Genomic DNA, 20,102 nt, shown 5'->3' on the forward strand with positions numbered 1-20,102 from the left:
AGTCTTAAGTTGTGCCAGGGGAGGTTTAGATTAGATATTAGAAAGAATTTCTTCACGGAGAGGGTGATTAGGCTATGGAATGGACTGCCCGGTGAGGTGGTAGATTCTCCGTCCCTGGAGACATTTAAAAAAAGACTGGATGTGGCACTCAGTGCCATGGTCTAGCAACTGCTCCGGTGGGTCAAGGGTTGGACTAGATGATCTCTGAGGTCCCTTCCAACCTGGCTAATTCTATGATTCTATGATGGGTTTGTTGTCTGTAGCTGTGGGGTCTCTGGTGCCAGGGTTGTGCCCCTCTCATGTCCCATGCCAGTGCTCTGAGCTGCACCCTGTGTCTCCACTCCTAGTTACATGGGTAGTTATGAAATGGCTCTCTGGAGGTTTTGTATGCTCTTTTGAGTAATGGTTTGAGGGTTGTTTTAAAGAACTACGTTGCTTCTTTTCGTGGACCAAGTTCCTCTTAGAGTGCTGGGTATCAGTTGACTGACTGATTAGAAAGAATTTCCTTACTGAGAGGGTGATCAAGCATTGGAATGGGCTGCCTCGGGAAGTGGTGGATTCTCCGTCCCTGGAGATATTTAAAAAGAGACTGGATGTGGCACTCAGTGCCATGGTCTGGGAACTGCAGCGGGAGTGGATCAAGGGTTGGACTTGATGATCTCTGAGGTCCCTTCCAACCCAGCCAATTCTATGATTCTATGATTCTATGACTATTTAAATTTGTTTCTGAGAAGAGGATGATGAAGCCAATAACAAAAAGAAAAGTCTCTTTTGTCTAAATTTGTCAGTCTAAAAACCTAATCGCAGGACTTCCTGTAGTGCTAATAATTTAGCATTAAGACTTGATTACTATTACTTGGTTTTGGTAACAGATGCTGGATGATCAACAGCAGCTATGGGGAGCTAATCTTACGAGGATTTGGGGGCGTTGAGTATTTAGTCCATAACCACACAGAGAACCGCAGGAGCTCCGGGTGCCCCCGGGAGCTGAGGGCCAGCCCGGGTGCTGTGGGCTGGCGGGGCCGAGCGGCCGCCGCCTCTCCCGCTGCCGCCCGCCAGAGGGCGCCGCGACGGCCGCTCCGCCTCCCCCTCCCCCTCCGCCTCTTCCCGGCCCCACCGCCCGGTCCTGCCGGGCCCCGGCGGGGGAGGGAAGGGCGGGAGGGGGAGAGGAGGGAGAGAAGGGAGGGGAGGGGAGGGGAGAGTAGAAGAGGGGAGGGCTGGCTGGGTAGCTGGCGGCACCGCCACCAGCCGGAGGCCGCGCGTCCGCGCTCCTGCGGCAGGAAAGGGCAGCCGGGCACACCGTGCCCTCTCCTCCTGCCCCCCGCCGTGCAGCTCGGCAGCCCTTGCCAAGATGTCTCGGAAGCTCGGCTGCAACCGCTGGCTCCTTTTCACTGCGTGCGCCCACCTCTTCTTCCTTCTCCCGCTGCTCCGAACCCGGGGTGAGTGGCCGGGGCTGGGCCGGGACGCCATGGCGAGGTGAAGGGATGAGACCCGGGACGCTCGGCCCCTCCGCGGAGGTGATGAGGGGGAGGAGGGCAGGGGACAGGGCGGGAGCATTTCGGGTGCGCGCCGGGGCCGCTGCCGCTTCCTTCCCGCTCTGTCCCGCCCCGCAGAGGGCAGCGGGAGGGGAGGCAGGAGGTGCCCCTCGCCCCGAAGTTTGTCAGTGAGCTGGGACGGAGAGCGGGCAGGGCAGCGCAGCTCCGCTCGGCGCCCCGGCTCTCCAGAAACGTTTCCCGTCACTCGGCTGTGTGTGAGGAAGAGGAACCGGGACTCTGCCCCGGGTCAGTGCGGGGTAGGGGAAAGCCCTCGTCCTGGAAATCGCTTGGGTCGGTAAAACCTTCATTAATCAGCTTGCTAAAACCCACCACGAAGCCACCCGTGTTTGAAATAGCGCCTTGCTGCCTGGGTGTTGCTGAGGGGGAGGCGGCAAGGTTAAAATGTCAGCAAAAATTACTGTATTTCTGTTCTATTTAATGCGTGGGGACGGGTGGGAGAAGGTCAAAAGAGAAGGGTTAGTAGAATGCCCGCAGTCGGGTCGCTACAGGTTCTTGGAGTTCGGAGCTGTTGCCGTGAGTGGAAGAGGCAGAAATAAATGTTTACATCTGTTTTGTTTCTCGGCATTTCTGCTCCTGACTGTTTCCATCTCTGTCAGCATGGGCTTGTCATTTTGATTTGAGCCTCTGGATTTGATTCTCTTCCACTGCTATGGCTTGTGGATGAAAATCCTGCAGGGGAATCCTTGATTTTGATTTTTCTCCTGTAGAACACTTTTCCTTTGACATATGCAGCTTGGGGTTTGGAGTCCCAATACTCTACTTCTTTTCCTAGAGCTGTATTTCATTCTTTCCTGGATGTGAGTACTTTTGCACCAGTGCTTCAGCTGTAGCACTTGTAATCTCGAAGAGGTTGTTATGATAGCCAGAAAATAGCAGCTTCAGTTTTCCCTATGTGGATATGTATTGTAAAAAACATGGGTATTGTAAAAAACTATGGGTAGAAGGCAGAGATGGAAAAACTTGAGCTTTTGCTTGCCCAGTCACCTTTTGTTAGAAGGTTTCGGTATTGCATGGGCAGAATTTGTTCACCTGAAGCTTATTGCAGTATCATGGTTTTCTTGTAGTTTTTAAAATACCATTTTATGTTTAAGTCCTTTCTTTAATAGATACTGTATGCTTTTGAGATGGCCAAGATAACAAGTTTGCAAAAACAATCAGCTTTGTTCTTGGAAAATAGAATTTATTCGGATTGTATTTCACAGAAGAAAACAGCTTGTCTTTTGGTAGTTAAATAATTTCATAAATTCCAGCTTGCAGGTGGCAGCTTGCAGAATCGGGTTGTATTCAGATGATTTTCTTTGGTCTAACAATTGGACAATCAGAAGGGATAATGATGATACTTTTTCTAACAGTGTTTTTCTTTGCTTGCCTTTTATACTGGTATAAACAGCACTCATTTAGACATTTCAGTGGTTCGAAGTGGTGATTTCAGGTGCCTTCTTCGCATATGTGCCTTTAGCTTAAAGAAATTTAGAAAAGAAATAGAAACAGTTGCTTTCATGAGAAGCTTCAGATGCTGGAAATTAGCTTGCATCACCCTCTCCTCCCCATTTTGGGTTGATAGATCTGTATGTCTTCATTCTTCTCTGGCTAGACCAGGGTCTTTGATAATGACAATGTAGGAACAATGAAGAAATATTATAAAAACTTGCATATAAATACATGAAACTAATTTAATTTGCTTGCTAGTGCTCCCAGGCTGTCTCATTATGGAAGAACCTGTCTCTTTGACTGACAGCATCAGGGCAGATTTTCCCTGGAATCATGTCAGTCCATAGAATCTTATGTTGTTTGAGAACTTGGGAGGAGGAGGAAACCCAACCAACCAAAACAAAATTAGGCCATTCATTTAATTATAATTAGAAGTATAAAGAAAGTCTATTTTAAATGTTTTGTCTACTGTGTACAACTTAGTCCATGGGTTTAATTAGTTGAAGTGTTTATCATTTGTCATGGTTTGTCCATACTTAAATCATAGAATAGTAACTTTTTCATAGCTCATTTAAACTGACCCAGAGCCCAGTGAGGTGATTGGATTGACTGGAGTCAGTCAGCATTAAATAAGGCCATAAAAGAGGAGGATAAAAAAGTGTTACCTTTCTGCCTCAAATGGAATTTGTCTGTGAAAGCATAGGAATTACCTTCTCAGTTAACATCCTTCACACTTAAAAGACAGATAAATGTAAACTGTTGCAAGTTGTTACACTTGAAAGGGTAGTACTGAAGAAAGGATTACTTTGCCATTTATAATGTGGTATTTTGTCATTATATATATTTATTCAGTATATTGTGTTTTAATAATACAATATTTACATTCATTTTCATAATAGTTTGTTGGCACATACTCCTGCAGTTCAGCTGCTGAACAATGAAAATAAATGAGTTTTACTTTCAAGTGTTATAAGCAAGTCCATGTGCTCACCAAGATTTTAATGTAAATCATGGAACACTTAAGAAAAATAAATAGGAATTGAAGCTGTTTATATTACATTCTGTGATGAAATTTCCAGGTTTTGAATGGATCCAGAAATGTTGTCTAGTGGATTTTACTCCTGCTTTCACAAGAAATAAAGATTGATTAAAACAAAGAACTTTAAATTTTCTTCTCTTACTTATCCTCACTTCTTGGCATGGAGCAAAAGGAGGATGGGCTGGGAGTTGACATGTCCAGCTTCTGTCCCCTTGTGCCAAGTGGTGTGAACAGCTACATGTATAAACTTGAACATACACACTGGGATGGGCAATAAACTGACAGTGAAGGTAAAGATGGTCAGCAAGCTCCTGGGCAGCATGAGGAAGCATTAGGAAGAACAGGTCAGTGAGGTGAGCTGGCTGCTCAGTACTGGTAAGACACATCTGGGGTGCTGTGTCCAGGTCTGGGCTCCCCAGTATAAGAGACATGGATATACTGGAGTGATCCCAGCAAAGGACCATGAAGATTAGCAATAGGTTGGAGCACCTGACATGTGAGAAGAGGCTGAAGGAGCTGTAACTGGAGTTGACAAGTTTCAGGGAGGACCTTACCAATGTGTAAATACCTGGTGGGGGATCACTACAGGAAACAGACCCTGTAGTGCCTAACAGGACATGAAGTAGTTGGCACAAACTGAAATATAGGACATTCCATTTAAACATAGAAAATAATTTTTGTTTAGGGTAAGAGTGATTGAACACTGGAAGAGGTTACTTGGAGAATTTATGGAGTCTCTGCCCTAAGAAACTGGCAAATTTCACTAGACAAGATCCTGAGCATCCTGCTTTAGGAGGGGTTTGATTAGATGATCTGCAGGGGTTGTTTCCAACCTCAATATCTCCGTGACTCTGTAATACGAAGATGAAATAAGTTGTTAAAATATTTTCCCAAAGAGCTTTATTTGAGGTCTCAAAGATATGGTATGAAATAGGTCTCTTTTTCCCAGATTATTTGAGTATCGTTTGATTTGCTTCAAGGATCACGTGCATTAATATTTTATAAGTGTTAGAAGCAACGTGGTGTGCATTATTGAATATTAGGGTGAGAGAAGTAGCATCTCTTGTTAATCAGTTGTTTCATGTCTCGTGTACTGTTCCTCAGCAGCATATTAAAAACTGAAGGTCATGAAAATTCTGCTTGCATTCAGTTTTGCAAATAAGCCTAGTATAGGAGCTGATACTTCTTCAGGTTAATACTCTAAATTAGTATATTTCCTGAAATAAGTGTGGTCTTACATTTAGGATTTTGTCAAGTAAGATGTGGATCTGGTTAGTGTAGGGGAAGATATTTCTATGTGGAGCTTCAAGTACTGTTATGTTGAAAGAGAAGGAAGAAAATGACCAGAATATGCTGTCAACAAGAGCTGTAATAGGTAGATTGATGAATTCTCTGTGCTCTTGTGAAATGAAGTGCAAAACATTTATCTGGGGACAACACTGGGGAGGACGCTCCTACTTGACTGTGTTTTTTCCTTCCTGGATAAATGCCTTACTGAAATGTGGCTATGGCTTACACATGAATCTATTGTGTTAGAATGGTTTGGGGATGTCTGCACCTAGTGGTGTGGTTTCAGGTGTGAGTCAATCAGGACCTGAGATATCATTATGAAACTCAACTCCTAGACACTTGATGAAATTTGGTCTCCTGCTGAATGAGCATGGGGATAGAGATAATTGGAGATGAGCACCACAGGCTTTGGACAGTCTTCTTGGTTTCTTACACTCCAGGTTTCTAGTCTGTTAAAGGAAATGATGGATGGATTCACTTTGAAATCAATTTCAAGCAGTGAGTACTTTAAGATTGCAGTGACACAGTCCAGTTGAATCTGGTGATTTTTTTTCCAACCCAGTTTTTCAGAAAAGCATTTGTTTGACTATGATGAGTAGTATCTTGAGTTCCTTCTAAATCATGGCAATTTACTTTCATTTGCATATCCTTAGTACCTTTAAGACTCCTTACCAAATATCTTAGAAAAGCTTTGCGTTAAATGGTAGTAATTTTACAAATGAGCAAGCTGAGACAAATTGGCAAAGACATCAACAAGCAAAAAAACCTTACCAGAAACCTTCTTAATGATTATTTTTGTAACACAAATGGGAAACATATGCAAAGGGTACTGTCAGTATACAAATTTTAAGATAATGCTAGGTCTGTGCGCACTAGTTCTTAGGGTCTCCTTTTTGTTAACCTTACTTTGGGTTTCTTGTACATGAAAAAATTTGTTGTTCAAAGGTGGTGTTCAAATTATGTGACAGCCTTCCTCAAGTTTGATAAAAATTTCCATCAGCTGCTGTCACTTTCTGTTGTTCCCAGTGAAGCTTTGGTAATCCAAACTTTAACCTAAAGCTGGGGTGGAATGCATGTCTCCCATGTGATATAACATTATTTTGTTGTTAAGTGAACTACTGGACTGGGCAGAAATTATTTATTTTTTTTTTTTAATGGGATTTATTTTCCTTGCAGCTAAGATAAGTTAGCTTCACATGAAAGAGTGATCTCTTCAGTGATGTACAAGAATAGAGTTGTCAGGCAGCAAATGTATAAATTCTGCAATAATGGACTGTCATCTGTTCATAAAGATTATTACTGGTATAGTACCATTTAATGTGAAATTGTACCTAAATGTTTTTTTTATTTTACTGCAGAACTCTGTCAAGTGTGAAGATGATTGCCTATTATAATATGAAAAAAGTCTGCTTTTTCTTTCAGCTTTTGCTCTAAGTGTAGTTCCTGAAGCTGCAGAAGATGAGACTGAGCTACCAATGCTGCAGGTAATAAATTTTAATTGCAAGAGCAGTAACATTTTACAGATGTTATAAAATTGTCTAGAAGACACCAAAGCAGAAAGCCTAACATCTGTGGCATTGATTATTTTGAACATTGACTTCAGTGGTACTGAGTGTCATGGGATGTCTCTGTGTTCTGTGGGGCATATGAGGGACCTTTAACTGGACACAAGGTGCATGTAGCACTATTCTTCTGATATTACTAGGATCCTAATTTATCCTATGGATTCTTAGAATAACTAGAATTAACTTAATATGTAGTACTTTTATTTCCTTGCTTTGGCTTTTCTGACTTATGCTTAAGAAAAATAGGGGTTTGGGGGTTTTTTTGGGTTTTTTGTTTGTTTTCCTTTTTTCCACAATCAGCCAAAGAGTGCATTAGAAATTGAGAGTGAAAAAAAAAAAACACTTGGCAATCTTACATAACTTCTGCAAGTCGATAGTATTGTTTCTGTTAAGAGTGGTTTCTGAGTCTATAGATTTTATTAGCCCAGAGACACGTTTTCCTTTCTCCTGGATTTTGTTAAATACATAATACATGGAGAGGGAAATGGCAGCCTCTCTGCTAAATTAGCTTTATGCCATATTGCTACCCAAGTCACGGCTCAAGTAAAGCTTGTGTATTAAATTTCAAATTAACAGATTAGAACTTCTAATGGTCAGAGCTAGCCCTACCATTAAACAGCTTAATGGATGCTAGACATTTATGCAGATATGTCCTTTATAGACTCCTATCAATTTTTTTTATATGTCTGTATTTGTAACAATTATTTGTGCCTGTATAAAAGATTTAAGGGAGGAAAATCAAATAAAAATACTGGAATGAATCAAGTGTTAGAATCTATAGCTGCCATTTAGATCTAGTGATCTTGCATTGAATGCAGTAGAATTGTGGTCAGAGATAATGTGTTTCTGAATAATTTTTGGTTCTGATGATTATTGCTGTATCTACAATAATTTTCATAAATGAAAAATATCCCTATGGCAGACTGCTGATCTGCTGCAGTGTATCTGGGAGACTAGGTAACCAAGTCATTCTGTTTTAATTTCTTGTAAATTGCTGTTTGTCAAATTCTATTAGTCTCAATCCAGCTGTTTAATGGTAGCAGTCTTATATAGGATATAATTCATGCAGATTATGATTCTAGAAGTCAGAGGTGCCTCCTCTTTGGGCCAAATTCCTTTTTTTTCCCTTCCCCATTTTATGTAAGCATGGATGTAATTATAAAATAATGTAATTGTGAAATATGGCTTGTTCATCACTCTGTGTACCACAGAAAATTTTTTTACTTGCACAGAAAATTAATCTTCCCATATTGTTTATGATACAGGTTAATGTAGAATGTGGCATATGATACACTGTAAGATGGCAGCCTTGTGTAGTCATCAAAATCACTTAGTCTTGCAGTTTGGTTTTTTTAAAACTTCATAAACCCAGTCAGCAGAAAGGAGTCATGAGCAGGGATACAATGCAGGTTTTCTTGAAAAGGTTTTACAGATGCTACCAAGGAAGTTGGAGCTTCTGGATGTCAGTGTAAAAGTCTGACCTAGACAGAGAGAGAGAGATCACCTGATGCAAGTAATTCTAAAAAGGATAGGCAGATGTGATTTTTAAAAAAAGGTCTGTGTGTGTAAGTTAATAAATAGGAAAGCTGCATACAAGCTTATTATTGAGAAGTGCCTTGTATGGCATTTCTACCTGATCTCAAAACATTTCAACCAAGATAAATCCTGCAACATGAAATTTACTCCTTAAGAAATTAGTAAAGGTGGTCTTGATTTTACATGTGTAGAAACCAGAGCACCGAGGTGCTGTTACCAGGATAAAGTTGGGCAGTATATGACTGCTGGTTTTTTTCCTACAGTTTTTGTAGGAAGTGGTGAGCTATTTCTCCAGTCCTGTCTATCTACCAGTCAGCAGTTCCTAAACAACACCTTTCTACCCAGCCTCTGTTATTTAGAAGCAATTGAGTATGCTCCTAAGATATTTTTGTGTGTGTATCTTGGTTTCCTGGTTAATGATGCAAATGCAATATCACTGTTGGCTGCACTATTGTATTCTCTCAAAATTCTGTCACAAATGTGTGTGAGAAGTCATTAAACCCCAGTGAAGCCATGTTTCATGCAACAACATTTTTGTATTTCTTTGTCTTCATATGAATTGCTTTTCTGTTTTCCTTTAATAAGGGTGTCTCAGAAGATCAATAGGTGCTTGGTAGTAGATCAAATGAGTAAGAGTGTGTAGGGGTGATTTTACACACTGAACACACTGAACAGCTGTATTTGTATTACAGAGTTCAGTATGCCAGACTTTGGGCATAGGGGATACTTATTAAAAAAAAAAAAAAAAAAAAAAAAGACAAAAAGAAGACATTGTTAGCATTGATTTAAAGAGCTCTGGTATAAATTGAGTCATGAAAAAGCACTGTGTTTTTTTTTGTTTTTTTTTTCCCTTTTACTCTTTTGCTGTATTATTTAAGTGATAGTATACAAACATAGAACAGTAGAATAATGTGGCTTGGAAGGGACCTCTAAAGGTCATCTGGTCAAACACCAGTCCTTTGGAATGTGCTCTGGGTTATCCTGCTCTAGGGGGGGAGCTGGACAAGGTGATCTCTAGAGGTCCATCCAACTCTGATAATTCTGTGATGCTATTGGAGGTGAAGGATATGGGGGTCTTAGTGGGCAGTAAATTGTCCATGAGCCAGCAGTGGGCCCTCACACATGCAGAGTACCTGTTTTAATTTTCAATTTTGAAAAACTTTTTATTTTTTTCTTAGTTCTTGAGTTTAAACATCTACATATGCATTTACAATCTGATGAATGCTTTGATTCTCAGTGACATAGAAATATCTGAGGTTTTGCATGTATCCTTATTTTGCTTTTTCTCCTTTCTTCTAGAAGTCTGAAAAAAGTCTAAAAATTAGTAAAATAAGCAGAGGTAAGTACTGTATGCTCTGTATTTGTTTTCACTTGTTGCTGCCTTTTTAGAATAAATAAAATAGAGTTGTGCTTTGAAAAATTTTTTTGTAAACAGTGTCTAAGTGCTCAGCAGTATTGCTAGTTAATTGCCTGTTTCCAAATACTTTGTTTTGGGGTTTTTTTTTGCTTACCTGGTCTTATCAAACAGAGGCTTCTTATCTTTGTATTTGCAATTCTTGTAGTGAAGTGTTTTCCTGAAAATGTGCGCTTGCACTATGAAACTGATGGATTGCTTTTTGTGGTAGGCTGTTTTATAATCACATTTTATGCTACCTAATAGCAGTTCCTCTAAAAATTTAACATGAAACTGAATTTTACAGTTCTGCCAAGCTCTCCGGGTATTTGTAATAACTAGGGTTATTATAAGTTACTTGTAACAGCTTGCAATAACTTTGTCATTCTAGAAACAAGCATTTAAGAAACATGTCGAGCAGTAATAAGATAGTGAGTGGTAAAATAAATTATCGACATGTGAGAAATTATGATAATAAAAATGCTTCAAGCTTCTGCCATTTCTGAAAACAAGTTTTGATGTCCTTTCAGCAAAAAGTTTGCAGACCTTTGAGATAGGACTTGTAACCTAGCTTTTGTCACTCCCAGCTGATGTGCTTCATCTCACTTCATAAAACACACAGGGAGGCAGTGACACGTTTTTTGTTTTGCTTTTGACAATGCTGAGTTTTCATAAATTTTAAGATACTCTCATTCCCTGGGAAAGATATATTTAGGAATGTTGCAGTGGTGCATTACTGATGGAACTACCATCTGTGATCCATTGTTTGGTTCAGTAGGAGATCACTTAAAATCAGACAAACATCCAACAAGTAGCAAAATGTAAAAGCTTGCTGCCACAGGAGGTGGTGGAAGTAGACCGTACAAACATTATCAAGAATTAATAAATCTCTAAATGTAAGGTAAGATAAATAGGCAGCACTGTATCTTCTGGCATTTCCTAGTACAATAGCTGTGGATGCTGATAGAATATGAGAGAAAGTGAATCCCAATAGCATTTCCTGTTGCAGCTGTTAAAGGCAATAAACAGGAGCACATGGACCACTGGTCTGGTTTAATAATAATTTCTCTTGTTCTCTGTCTTTTCTTAAAATGAGACTCTGCCTCTTCTTCAGAAAAAATAATTTAAAAAAATATCTCCTTTATCACGTTTGTGTGCAAAAATCAAGGAAGGACTTGAAACGGAGAATGAGGTTCTTGATGGTTCTTTGATTTTTTTCATTCTTCTTTTTCAAACTGTTATACAGGGAAATTCTTTCTTCTTTATAAATAACCTGTACCTTTGTACCAGGAAAGCAAAGCTACCATCTGCTGTTTTCCTTTCAGAGTTTTAAGAGATCTGTTTTAAGTCTCCTTAGTCAAGCCTTTGTAGACGGGTATCAACATCGTGCTATCCTAGGCACTGGGAAGGTGGGTAGAATGCAGAGAAGACTGAACTTCATCTTCTCATGGTTGCTTTATGTACTGAAAATGTGATGTAGATTTCTGGATTGGTTGGTGTGTAAAGATTTTCATCCCTGGATGTGTTTTAGTCCAGCTAGAAGATCAGTGATGGGACTTATCAATGGTGGGTCATTCTTGCCCTTCACATGGATGTATAGATACTCCATTGGTGAGTGTGTTTGTCCCCAAATGGTAGGCTCTATTGCCAACCAACAGGAATCTCAACTTTTAAAATATTTGAATAAGAAAATAAAACATCATCTTGAAGTGAGGAGCTATTTCAGGCTGATGTACAATGATTTCACCTTCTTTGGAAACTCAGGGAAGCATCAAGTTTGGGAACATGTGTTCTTTAGATTCCTTCCTTCCTCTTTTTATGTAAAGAGAGGGGCAATTCCAGGGGGTGACTGAGATCCAGCATAGGTTGAGTCATTCTCTCACCATAAGAGTATTTACTAGCTTTTGGCTCTAGAGTGAGAGGATATTTAGGTTTTTTGGGGGGGTTGGTGGAGTTTTTTTTTTGTTTTTTTGTTTGGTTGTGTTTTAAAAGTATGTGTTTAGTGAGAAAAGAATAGAATACTCTTGACACTTTTCTTCAATTTGATTATTCTTGCAAATGTTGTGTCTGATCTGGAAGTATGTGCATGTTATGAAAGGATCAGAAGTATTTTCTGCAGTTACATCTTTTTAATACTCTGCCTGGCTTTTGCATTTTATCTAGGCTCTCTAGGAATTAGTGAGGGAAGTTTGGGTGGAAAGGCAAGAACAATATGCAAGGTTTAACTAAGTTTTTTCTTTAGTATCAGAGTACATGTGTAGGTGATGAACTTTCTTTTGTTCAGTATGTGTTAAGAGTTCTGAAGTGGTAAGCAGAATACTTTATATATTACAAAACTATGAAAGAACGTACAGCCTGAAGAACAACTGCATACTGTTACTCTTATTTCAAGAAGTAAATAAGTGCACTAAACACTGTGTTTGGAATTGATTTTAAAGGCTTTTTTTTTTTTTTGAGGTTACTAAGGCAAGTAGCTTAGTGAAATTCAGGAAACAGAAATATTTGAAAACTGTCGAGAGATATTGTTTGAAGCTAGGAAGGCTTTAATTTTCATGCTACAGGCCATAAAGTGATAAATCAGCCATTACAATGCTTATGGCATACGTGATAAATAAGCACACACGCACAGATAAGTTTGTGTGTCTCTATATCCATCTATCTATATATGCATAAACTACCCTTAATCCAGAGAAATCCCAATAATTTTATAGTACCACATTTACAAATTATTGTTCCCAGCATGAAAAAAGACTTGCCTTTACTTTTAACTGTGGGAGCTCTTAAGAAGGCTGCAATAATCTGCTCCAAACATAAGGACTAAAAGATCCTGATTTGGAGTTTCAGGTTGATTTTAGTGCTGGCATAAAGGAAGAGGAAAGCCTACAATATGTAAGTGGCTCAATTTCTTAGAACTTGAATTGGAAGCTGAGTTTTCTAACCTATATGGTAGAGTCAGTGGCTTGTGAGTTAAAGCACCAGTGCTTCTGCAGTTTAGTTTTTGTCTCAATAAGTAATGAGATGTTTTGTACTTTTTCACTTTGTTTTTATTGTACAAATATTCCATTTAGCCTTAAAACATTTTATTTCCATCATTACTTAGGAATGAAAAACTCAAAGAAATATTAGCTTTTGATCATGGGCAGAGGTGCAAAGATACCACTGCCATTCTTTTACCTACTAGAGGCCAGTGGTTAAATTGCATCCTGGTTGTTTTAAAGTGATAGTTATAACTGTAATTTTTGCAAAGGTGGTTTGAATGATGGCACACACATTCCAGGCAAGTATATAAATCATCATGGGAATCCTGTCTTCTCTGTTGATGCCTGTTCTACCTTTTTAATTATGTGTTTAAACTTTCAGTGAGTCAGAGACATGGTTCTGGTTAAGTAATTAGGAAGCTGAGAAGCCTTTACTCTTCTGTTTCTAGAACATTAGGACACAGTGAGGAAAACCCACTTCAGAATACATTTTATCCAGGAAATTAAGATACATTTAGACCCAGAGACTGTCTCACAGATGAGAATTTGTGTTTCTTGCATCCTAAATGCAGTCTTTAACCTGGCTAGCAGAGGAAGGCTAGTACACAACATCATCATCTTATGTTCTTCTAGGAGTTTTGTTCCTCTTTGTTTGTTTGTTTTGTGTGTGTGTGTGTGTTTTTTGGTTTTTTTTTTTTTTCCTGAAATGCTTGTTTTAAATTTTTCAGTAGCTTTGAGTTGGCACAAGAAGTGCCCATTGTGGTGAACAAACTTTACCAAAAAAACCAACCTGATCTTACATTATATTATACTATACTTCTATTAGACTTATATTCCTAATAGCAGTGTTTCCCCTTTGCCATCTTTTGACCTGATTTAGTGGTAATTTCTAAGGATGTATATTTTTCACAGGGCCATTTATACTTGCTAAAATACACATTACTGTTGATTGCTTGTTGGAAGTTTCTTAAGGTTCCATTCTGTTTATCAATGAGCCATAGCTGAGGTAAGAAAACAAAACGATAAAGAAGTTTCAGCATTCTGTTTCAGCATTATCTATTTTCCCAGTTATTATTAATTTTTTCTGTGAATTTACAGTATTCTGATCAATGAGCACTTGAGATTGCTGAAGATATTTTCCAGATATGGACAGGTATTAGGAAAACAAAAGAGAAAGAAGGCAACAAGAGGAATAAAATATCAATATATCTGTAGCTCTTTTGGATATTAGTCTTCAAAAAGACTCAATTCTTTGTCTTGCTTGATTGCCTGTTTCTCATCTGGAAAAAGAAGCAATTTAAGTGTTCAAAATAACACATACTTTGTGTTGACATCTTAATACAGTGAATATTTCTTCTTATGAACTATTTTAAAGTGTCTATATCAGAGGAAACTATTTCCGTTGGATTAAAGCAGTAACACCAAAGTAGGTGTTAGATTTCCCCTTGGAAGTATTCTAGTGTGGGATATTGCAGCTGTTGTTAAATGTACCATAAGTGAAAATGAGTGTAATTCAGAGGCTTGCAGATCGTAAATGTACTGATACTAAAGCTGTAATTATATAAATCAGCACAATTTTTGCTTTTTGTCTCCGGGCATGTGTTCAGTTTTCAGTATGTAGATTTAGCCCTTTGACTCTCACTCGCATCACTGAAATGTAATTTTAATTTTTGTACCAATGTTCAATTTTTCCACACAAAATCTAGCAGCTTTCTTGCTAGATGATGTTTTTATTGTGTGTAGTTTTTTTAAGCAGCATGAGGCAGAGCATGGGGGAAAGATGTGAAATGAGAACTGATATCTATGTCAGTGCTTATGTCATCTTCACAACTTCATCACTAGAAAAATAACACAAATTGACATTTTCAGAGTTTGTCTTGATGAATAAACTAATAAATCAAGGGAAAGAAATATTGGGGTAAAGTAGGAAAACATTTAATTGTATTTTTGAGCTGTCATAGGTCTAGATTAACAAGTAACTGTTCAAGGGAGCAAATCAAGATAATTGATGGTCAGGTCTTGGACATAGCAACTTTTCATAATATTAGCAGATACTTGATGTTAATGCTCTTTTTGTTGCTGCTGGTTTTTGTGATCTTTCTTCATATGCTCAGTTTTACTTTTCCTTAAGGCTTCTACTTTCCTTCTTCAAACATTAATTCTCTATCTTTGTTCTGCTCTTGCTCACTCATTTGACTCTATTTGGCAAATTAGCATTTTTAACCTAGAAGTCAAGATCTTGATGTGAAACTAGAATCTTTCAGGTTGACTTGATCTGCAATGCAACCATATACATTTTAAAAATGAATTTTGTAAAAAAATACGTAAAATTTGAATTTATACTGGAGTGAAACTGCAGATCAAAAGCACTGAAATACTCTGCTGTCTGACAAGGAGCTTCACATGCTTCCCTTAAGGTGCTCAGACCTTGGGATGTTTGTCTTCACATAGATGTTGGTTATAGTAAATCCTGGCATCTTTCAGTCAGCCATGACTCAGTGTTTTCTCTACTGAACTTATATCCTGCACTGTCTTTTGTTTGTCATCTCCTATATGCCATATAAAGTTTGGTTTTAATAGAATGCCAGTGATAGTCTCAGAAAACTTTCCTAGAGGTTTTATGTCTTGAATTTATCTGCCAGCTTTAGTAATGTTGCTAGTAACAACGGTCTTGAAGTTTGCTTTTCTAAAATTTGTCTACTACATTTTTTTTTGCTACCTATACATTTTTTTTTATGGTGACCACCTCATTCTTATTCCACATTCTTTGTCATTCCATACAGATCTCATGGGGCTTAATTTTTAGTTTTTTCCTTTTGGTACATTCTTGTGTTGGAGTGAGTAAATGTTAAGCCAGGAGCCTTCTCAGTGCTGTCTCCCTGAAGTAACTACAACCTGTTATCCCTTGCCTGATCTCTCTGTCACCTTGAGATAACAGAATTTAAATGCTGTTCTCCATCCTTGCCCACCTCCCTGTGAGCTGCCTGCTTACCTCCTGGAACAAGGAACATCATTACAATTGTTTTTCTTCCTTAGGCAGTAATTGGTTCAGTAACTCTGAAGTTCTTACACCCTGAATTTCCTTGTCTGTGCACTTTCTGCACAGTATCTATAAAGTTCAGCTTTTTCTTGCAAAGCAAACAGAAACTGCAATATAGTGTCTCCTTATATGTTGCTACTTAGTTATGGTGTTGAGTGGGTTGTACAAAATAGGTCAAACTTCTAAAGAATTTTGGAAAGGGCATCTGTGCTCTCCCTTTCATCCTCTGCTGTGTTCTGCTTCTGAATGTGATCACATCTGCTTGTTTTGCTCAGCTTTCTAAGTGATGAGAGATTATTCTATCTGCAGTCATCAAGAAAATTTTGCCATCTTCAGCTTTTCCATGGTATCAACCTTTATCACCTTGTAATTTTTAATAGTTGTCTTTTTTCTGCTCATAGATGCTTACAAAGTTACTTCATTTTTTCTGTTAAATTTCTCAGTCTCCTCTCCTAACTGGAAGTTCCTAACTGGTGCCTTTAACACTCTGAGCACATGTTTAAGGTGCTGATGCTGCCCTATCAGATAAAAGCATTAGCTTGTTGTTATCATGTGGTTCTCTCTCCATCTGATGTTTGTTTCTGGGTAGGGTTTGAAGCTCTTTATTGAGGAAGCACCTTTTCCGTTCTGTGTTCATCCATTGCCTGGCGAGGGGAGATGCTGGTCTATGGCTAACACCTCTTAACTCTGGGAATAAGGGGTGCTGGTGTATTAGAGAAAAAGAAACTTCCTTAACATGACTGCTGGTAACTGTGGGTATAAAGTTCCTTTATGGCTGCAGGTCTCCTAGTCATGTCATACTTCTTATGTGTTAAATCTTAAAAGGACTGGTTTGGATTTTTTGTCTGTAAAATTATGCCTTTTATTGTACTGTGAAATGTCTGTATAACTAAAGAAGTAGCTTGCTATGTAATAGATTTCCAAAGCTACTGAACCCATGTGCATGTAGGAACAACAACAAAAAAAGCCTTATTTAAATCTTATTTTCTGGTTCACAGAGTTAAAAGACATTGTATTTATCATCCAGAGTCAAAGTAATTCTTTTCATTCCATGAGATCAGAAGATCTGAAGAGAGATATTTTACAGCAGGCTGCAGATCTTGGAAAGGTATATTTATATAATGTGGTTTGCACCTTGTTATATATGTTTTTATTGCATTTTACTAAAAATACAATTTTCTATTGTTCCTTTTTTTAAAAAAAAATCCATTTTATTAATTGTCTTCTGTGTGCTTATAAAAGAACTATTCCAATGGATGTTCATTGACTGTAGGCTGTGATGTATCACCAAATTATTTTAGTTTGAACTATACCTTTATGTCTAATGCCTGTTTTTGTTTGAATGACCTTTGATGTAAAAGTGATAACAAGACAGACCTGTAGTGTGCCTTTTAGAAAAAGTCAGATGCTTTCTTTATGAAGTGGAAAGCATAATCATTTAAGCAATGCTTAAAATAATTTTTAGGTGAGTGCTTTTTCAGAGCGAATGAAGATGCTATAATGTAGATTTTATCAGAATTTTACTGGACAGCTGTGAATTTGTGGCAGTAGAGCAGCAATATTCATGGACATTTAAAATCCTGACACAGATTCCCTGCTTTGTACAGCAATTGTCTCCCACACCTCTCTTGCCCCCTCTGGTCTTAGCTCCCTCCCTGGTGCAGTCCCTTCTGTGTCTACTCCTCGTTTTTCTGCCACTCTGCAGCAGCCTGAGCACTCTCAACCTTTTGGGGGACTTGCTGGGGGACCAGGCTGGCCTGGGAGATGCACATTGTACAAGTCTGGTTTTGACTTGACACTGTAACATGAGATTTTACTTCAGCCTAAAGAAAACAGGTTTTTAAGAGTCATGCATTGAAAATTAAGTGTATATAAATAATGCCCGATTTTGTTGTCTTTAATTAAAACAACTACAAAACAAAACAAAAAACCCAAAAAAAAGTAAGAGGCATATACCATGATATGAAATACCTTGCTGTGAGGTTATTTGACCCATTTTTCAATTCCAGTTTTTTGTTATAAAGAAGAAAGACCTTGTTTAAATTGTTGTATGTAACTTGTGCCTAAATCCTTGAAGGTTTTAGGCTTCATTTGGCTAAACTTAGCAAAACTGTTGTGGTTAAATCCATTCTAAATGCAGTTTTTAATCCCTTAATGAAATCAGTCATGTGAACAGCCTTTGTTCTGTAGAACTCTGCTGCTTCAGAGTCCTCTTTGGGATTGGGGCAAGTGTTCAGATACAATGTGCAGAGAGGATTGTGCCTTCATCTGTTAAAAACAAGGATTTTGATTCAATTCAATAATTGATGTTGCAGAAAACCAATGATGAAACAATCAATAAGTGGAAGCATAAACACTTTAAGTGATGCAAGAATATAGGCATATTCTATGGAAGTGAAGTAACTTTTTTTTTGTAATCAAGGAGTTGTACCTGTGGGTACTTCTGCCTTGAGCAAACTGAACTAGCATTTAAAAAGCTTCATTGCCTAATTAAGGAGATTTCTTTATGCAAATACTGAAGTGGTGCTGTTTTCCCAATAACAAGAGGTACCTGTTAAGTAGCATTCATGGCATCTCAGACAACTCGTGATGAAAATACATTGGATCAAAATTCTCATACCTCAAACCTGGGAAAAGGGGAATCCATCAATTTACAGGAAAAAAATAAGTATAGCCAGACTGTACTTTGCACGTCTTGCTTTTTTTTTGTCAACTCACAATTCCACTGTAGCCCACTGTGAGGCATGACCCATTAATACTAATCATGGAGAAGGGACAGAAGATCTCAAAATCTGCACATCAATATTTGAAGTACATGTTTTTCATTAAAAGAATACAGGTGAAAGCATGACTTTCAGACAAAGGAAATTACATCCTTGTGTTTTAAAGGACAGCTGCTATACAGAAACAGAGGACTTGATCAACTTAATAAGCAGGTTCACTTGTCTGTTGTCACAGGGCCAACAATACCTGTTTAGTCCACAAAGATTCATTAGTTTTTATTTTCTAATGTTTCAAAATGAGAAGTGGAAAGCAGCTGCTAGATTTGTGTTATTTAATGAAAATGGGATATCTAAGGTGCTTTAAAATGGATTAAATTGCTCACAATCATATTTGTTTTTCAGTAACCATTGCAAGTAATCTGAGCATTTATTTTCTTTCACTGTGTATTCTAACACATTTTTTTTCATGTGAAACTAATCTTTAATTCTGGTCACCAGTAGATGTCATTATTCAGTTCATGCTTAAAAGCATACTCTGTATCTATATATTGAATACTAAGCAAAACTCTTAGGTACATTAAACAATGTCTAGAATAGTAATGAAGATAATTCCTTAAACTTTTTACCATATTCCTTAAACTTTTTTTTACCAATTTCCTTGTATTTCTAAGATTTCTGTGTTTAAGGAAGACCAGGTAAGAAAAAGAAAGCTATCACAGTATGAAATGACAATATTTGGGACTGTTCCGTTTCTGTGTTCATTAAAAATTGAAAACCAGGATTACGTTTTTGGCATTTAAGACTGGAAGACAGGTAATTTTTTATTTTTTTTTTTTAAAGGAAAATGATAGATTCTGTCTGAAATACTGCTTAGATGCAGTTAATGCTACTTGCTTGAGTGGGGCCATGGCATTGTTTTGAATCATCGAATGATTTGTGTTGGAAGGGACCTCATAGATTATTTAGTTCCACTCTCACAGGAAAGACTTTCTTCCCACTGTCTAACCTAAATCTCTGCTATTCAAGTTTTAAATAATTTCCACTTGTCCTCTCACTACACACCCATGTAAAAAGCCCTACCCCAGCTTTCCTGTAGCTCCCTTCAGATATTGGAAGGCTGCTATAAGGTCACCTTGGGGTCTTCCCCAGGCTGAACAGCCCCAGCTTCCTCACCCTGTCTTCATAGGGGAGGTGCTCCAGCCCTCTGAGCATTTTAGTGGCTCTCCTCTGGACATATTCCCAGATGTAAAGCCCAGATTAAATGATATCCTATATATATTAACTGAAGAAATAAAGCAAATGTGTAATATTCATTATGGATTAAAAAAAACCCCAAGGAACTAAACACAAAAAAAAAAACCCAAATCAAGAATATAAAAATAGGATTTTAAGACTGATACCAAGGAGTATTAGAAAATCAGCATCACATATATACAGGTGATATGAATTATGACCCATGGTTTATAGAAACATGGTAACTATAATTTGCAGTATTTTTACAACTAGGGTTACTTTGTTTGGAGTGAAAGCCTGTATTTTTAATAATCTCAT

At 38.1% G+C, this 20,102-nt stretch overlaps 1 protein-coding gene across 1 annotated transcript in view; it reads left to right on the plus strand.

Moving 5' to 3' along the window:
- The first annotated feature begins 1,219 nt into the window (after positions 1 to 1,219).
- B3GLCT (beta 3-glucosyltransferase) overlaps positions 1,220 to 20,102 on the plus strand; it is a 49,730-nt gene continuing 30,847 nt past the window's right edge. The window contains exons 1-4 of the mRNA XM_071737158.1: positions 1,220 to 1,439; positions 6,739 to 6,800; positions 9,717 to 9,756; positions 16,827 to 16,936. Coding sequence (XP_071593259.1) covers positions 1,352 to 1,439; positions 6,739 to 6,800; positions 9,717 to 9,756; positions 16,827 to 16,936 — 300 coding nt within the window. The 5' untranslated portion in view covers positions 1,220 to 1,351. The remainder of the gene's footprint in view (positions 1,440 to 6,738; positions 6,801 to 9,716; positions 9,757 to 16,826; positions 16,937 to 20,102) is intronic.

The sequence above is a fragment of the Heliangelus exortis genome, chromosome 1 (assembly GCF_036169615.1).
Source record: "Heliangelus exortis chromosome 1, bHelExo1.hap1, whole genome shotgun sequence".
Lineage (NCBI taxonomy): Eukaryota > Metazoa > Chordata > Aves > Apodiformes > Trochilidae > Heliangelus > Heliangelus exortis.